Source organism: Protomyctophum parallelum (genome assembly GCF_964188405.1).
Source record: "Protomyctophum parallelum genome assembly, chromosome: 1".
In the NCBI taxonomy this organism is placed as follows: Eukaryota; Metazoa; Chordata; class Actinopteri; order Myctophiformes; family Myctophidae; genus Protomyctophum; species Protomyctophum parallelum.
This window is the reverse complement of record NC_139697.1, coordinates 104,533,110-104,537,863: the sequence shown is the minus strand read 5'-3', so window position 1 is coordinate 104,537,863 and position 4,754 is coordinate 104,533,110. Positions and strand designations below refer to the sequence as shown.

At 47.8% G+C, this 4,754-nt stretch overlaps 1 protein-coding gene across 1 annotated transcript in view; it reads left to right on the top strand.

The window, feature by feature from the left end:
• Positions 1–3,898, top strand: part of LOC310856325 (uncharacterized protein) — a gene marked incomplete at both ends in the record, with an annotated part of 58,860 nt that extends 54,962 nt beyond the window's left edge. The window contains 4 exons of the mRNA XM_083761687.1: positions 1–163; positions 1,946–2,030; positions 3,512–3,631; positions 3,871–3,898. The exon at positions 1–163 is cut by the window's left edge and continues 65 nt beyond it. Of these exons, the coding sequence (XP_083617813.1) occupies positions 1–163; positions 1,946–2,030; positions 3,512–3,631; positions 3,871–3,898 (396 nt within the window). The remainder of the gene's footprint in view (positions 164–1,945; positions 2,031–3,511; positions 3,632–3,870) is intronic.
• Positions 3,899–4,754: the final 856 nt, after the last annotated feature.

The following is a 4,754-nucleotide window of genomic DNA, read 5'->3' as shown; positions in this document are numbered from 1 at the left end:
GTCTGCCCCTCGTCGTTCTGCGTGGACCACCGCGAGGGCCTCCTCTTCATCTCCCGTCTGGACGGACGGCTGTCCTGCAGCGAGCACGACCCCTGTGGCCCCCGGCCCCTGGAGCCCGGGGAGGTCCGGGAGGAGCACGGCCCCCCGGGACCTCTGCACACGGGTAATAACACATTCTGACCTGAGATCAGATTCATACGAGGTTTCCACTGGACACACACTGGTCTGATTATAACCCATTCTGACCTGAGATCAGATTCTAGAAATGTCAGTTGCTCTTCGATTTTTCAAAAATAGCAGACCTACAAGCTCGTATCGCGCCACTCGGTGGCGCGATATGAGCTTGTAGATCTGCTATTTTTCAATAGCTAAAGCATAACATGATGCCAACACCAAAATGGGTGCCCGTTCAGAATGGGATAAGTAAGGGATAATCTCCCCCTGGCCAGCCGGGGCGCCTGATGGAGGGGAAAGGAACTGGTTGGAATAACGTGTTCCTTCCACGCGCTACGTCCAACCAGGGAAACTCCCCCCTGTCAGGTGTAAAGGAGCAACTTGGACACTCAGGCATGAAGGAAGCATGAGTTCAAGTCCTTTGCTCCCCCCTTGTCCCCCATATATGGGGACTAGGTTGGTCTCCCCTTGTCCCCCATATATGGGGACTAGGTTGCTCTCCCCTTGTCCCCCATATATGTTGACTAGGTTGGTCTCCCCTTGTCCCCCATATATGGGGACTAGGTTGGTCTCCCCTTGTCCCCCATATATGAGGACTAGGTTGGTCTCCCCTTGTCCCCCATATATGTTGACTAGGTTGGTCTCCCCTTGTCCCCCATATATGGGGACTAGGTTGGTCTCCCCTTGTCCCCCATATATGAGGACTAGGTTGGTCTCCCCTTGTCCCCCATATATGTTGACTAGGTTGCTCTCCCCTTGTCCCCCATATATGGGGACTAGGTTGGTGGAGGGTGTGTAGAGCCCAGGATCACATTAGATGATTGACACAGGGGTGAAAAATGGGTTACAAAATCGTGGGATAAAATTTAAAAAAATAAAAAAAATAAAAGAAAGTAAGGGATAATCTGGCTGGGTGGGTGGTCATTGGTCCGGAGATAATTCACCGACCGGGAGTTTAACCACCGAGGCCAAGCCTCAGCTGGCGCTCAGAGGGATTGATTAGGCAGAGAGTCTGTTATAGGGTCCACCAAAGTCTCCCAGAGGGGGCGTTAACATATGTGTCACGTGGTAGCGGCCGCCATGTTGGCAGGCATTTCTGCTTTGTTTACAGTCAGCGGCCATCCGTGTGCGTTCTAATTTTTAAACACCAGAGGGAGTTCAACGAGCTCGTTCCTCCGACAACACAGTGAGCCAACACCAGGATGGAGAGAAAAAACGTCAGCCTCGACATACCTTGGAAAGGGAAAAGGAGCGTTACCTCAACAAAATCAAGGATATTGACGGTCTCGACCCCTATGAACACACTGACTGAACAGAGGATTCCATCTTCTACCACCACTAATGCGACTACATTTAATGCTTGTCCTTGTAAGGTATGTCGAGGCCGACGTTTTTTCTCTCCATCCTGGTGTTGGCTCACCGTGTTGTCGGAGGAACGAGCTCGTTGAACTCCCTCTGGTGTTTAAAAATTAGAACGCACACGGATGGTCGCTGACTGTAAACAAAGCAGAAATGCCTGCCAACATGGCGGCCGCTACCACGTGACACATATGTTAACGCCCCCTCCGGGAGATTTTGGCCGACCCTATAGAGCGGAGCGGTCTGTTATCAAACACATAACTCACCGCTGAATTAAGCCATTAACCAATCAGAATCAAGCATCTTCAACAAAGCCATGTAATAGATGTTGATTTAGTGTCTTGGCGGGCCTTGATGATGCCGTCTTAAAGTGGCCGATTTTAACACATACATATTTATTCTCTCTCCTCAGGTGAGGACGCTCCACCTCATCCACGACCTCTGACCTCCAGTCCGGTGTCGTCTCCTCCTGTCCATCCAACGTCTCGTCCTACCAGGTACAATTTACAATGTAGGCATTTATCAGACGCTCTTAACCCATTCTGACCTGAGATCAGATTCTATACGAGGTTTCCGCCGGACACACACTGGTCTGATGAACCCATTCTGACCTGAGATCAGATTCTAAAAATGTCAGTCGTTCTTCGATTTTTCAAAAAATAGCAGACCTACAAGCTCGTATCGCGCCACTCGGTGGCGCGATATGAGCTTGTAGATCTGCTATTTTTAAATAGCTAAAGCATAACATGATGCCAACACCAAAATGGGTGCCCGTTCAGAATGGGTTAATGCAGAGCGACTTACATTAAGCAAGAACAAAAAAGCATGGGAATACATCACATAAAAACATTTATCATGAAACATGCGTAAGCTAAGAAAGTGACAGTGGAATATCTATATAATGAAACTATACATACACTATACATATATACTATACTATGCTATACATACATGTACTATGACATGCTGTATGACTACATACAATGCCATTATAGTGCTGTCTACATAACATGCTATAAGTCTGTATCAGATGCTATCTAAGTCTACATAAAGTGCTATCTAAGGGGGTATAGGGTAAGTGCTATGGGCCATGATGGAGTCTGAAAAGGTGGGTTTTCAGACTACGGCGGAAGATTGGGAGTGATGCTGCAGTTCTGACTGCAATGGGAAGTGCATTGCAGTCAGAACTGCAGCATCACTCCCAATCTTCCGTGTATCATTATATATACTGTATGAGGGGTGTAACCATGGATTTGTGTTTGTGTTTCTGGTCCAGTAGAGTGGTGCTGACTAACTGTTATGATGTGTTTCTGGTCCAGTAGAGTGGTGCTGACTAACTGTTATGATGTGTTTGTGGTCCAGTAGAGTGGTGCTGACTAACTGTTATGATGTGTTTCTGGTCCAGTAGAGTGGTGCTGACTAACTGTTATGATGTGTTTCTGGTCCAGTAGAGTGGTGCTGACTAACTGTTATGATGTGTTTGTGGTCCAGTAGAGTGGTGCTATAACTAACTGTTATGATGTGTTTCTGGTCCAGTAGAGTGGTGCTATAACTAACTGTTATGATGTGTTTCTGGTCCAGTAGAGTGGTGCTATAACTAACTGTTATGATGTGTTTCTGGTCCAGTAGAGTGGTGCTGACTAACTGTTATGATGTGTTTCTGGTCCAGTAGAGTGGTGCTATAACTAACTGTTATGATGTGTTTCTGGTCCAGTAGAGTGGTGCTGACTAACTGTTATGATGTGTTTCTGGTCCAGTAGAGTGGCGCTGACTAACTGTTATGATGTGTTTCTGGTCCAGTAGAGTGGTGCTATAACTAACTGTTATGATGTGTTTCTGGTCCAGTAGAGTGGTGCTGACTAACTGTTATGATGTGTTTCTGGTCCAGTAGAGTGGTGCTATAACTAACTGTTATGATGTGTTTCTGGTCCAGTAGAGTGGTGCTATAACTAACTGTTATGATGTGTTTCTGGTCCAGTGTCACTGGACATCTTCTCTCCGGTCCTGCGGCCGAGAACACATCGTTCTCCATCGTCCCGGGGCTGTCCGTGGTGGGTTGGACCCCCCAGGGTCCCGGCAGCAGCCCCCCCCATCGTCGGTGGGAGGAGCTTCCGCAGTACTCTCCCATCTCCTCCTATGAGGGGGAGGAGCCAGAAGAGGAGGGGGAGGAGCCAGATGGGGAGGGGGAGGAGCCAGATGGGGAGGGGGAGGAGGAGGAGGTGCTTGATGAAGAGGAGCTGGAATGTGTGGAGATCAAGGAGGAGGAGGAGGAGGAGGAGGAGGAGGAGGAGTGACCTCATCGTAATGACTCATTATCTGACCGTGACGGGTGTGAAGGCTGCCGGTTATCCTGCAGTCCATTTGAACTAACCTGTAACGCGTCTTTCCACCTCGGAGGAAAGCCTCATGGACTCTCTTAGTGGCAGCGGAGGCCGAACGGATTGCGGAGCGGTCTCGATATCGTGAAGGTCGCCAGTTCGAATCAGCGGTCCGACACGTTAAAAATTACCACCGCTGAAGTGCCCTTTGAGCAAGGCATTGAACCCCCTACCATGAAATGTTCTATGAAATAAGCAGGGCCGGGCTGTAAACAAGTATCTGATGCTTAGTCCAGTTACCCTGCAGGGAAAACATGGTAACTTTGCTTTCCTTTCTCTGTTACGTGTGATCCCGGTCTGGAGCGGATTATATCGTTACGTCATGTTGTAGTATTGTTTTGTAGTCATCAGGATGATATCGTTACGTCATGTTGTAGTATTGTTTTGTAGTCATCAGGATGATATCGTTACGTCATGTTGTAGTCATTGTTTTGTAGTCATCAGGATGATATGGTTACGTCATGTTGTAGTCATTGTTTTGTAGTCATCAGGATGATATGGTTACGTCATGTTGTAGTCATTGTTTTGTAGTCATCAGGATGATATCGTTACGTCATGTTGTAGTCATTGTTTTGTAGTCGTCAGGCAGGAACGAATCAGTCGGAAACTTGAATTCCTTTCTCCTCAAACCGGAAGAATAACAATAAAAGCTCTCGTGTAGCCTGTGGCTTTTATTGGGAAAATTCCGTTTGAGGGAAAAGGAAGTTCCGGAAGATTGCGGACTACAAAACGGCACTACAACGTGACGTTCCCGTTCTGCTCCCGACCGGATCATGAACCCGGGAAGGAACGCTGCCCAGGCCGGAGTTTAACAGGCTTCTAAATCTTTTTTTTTTTTTTTTA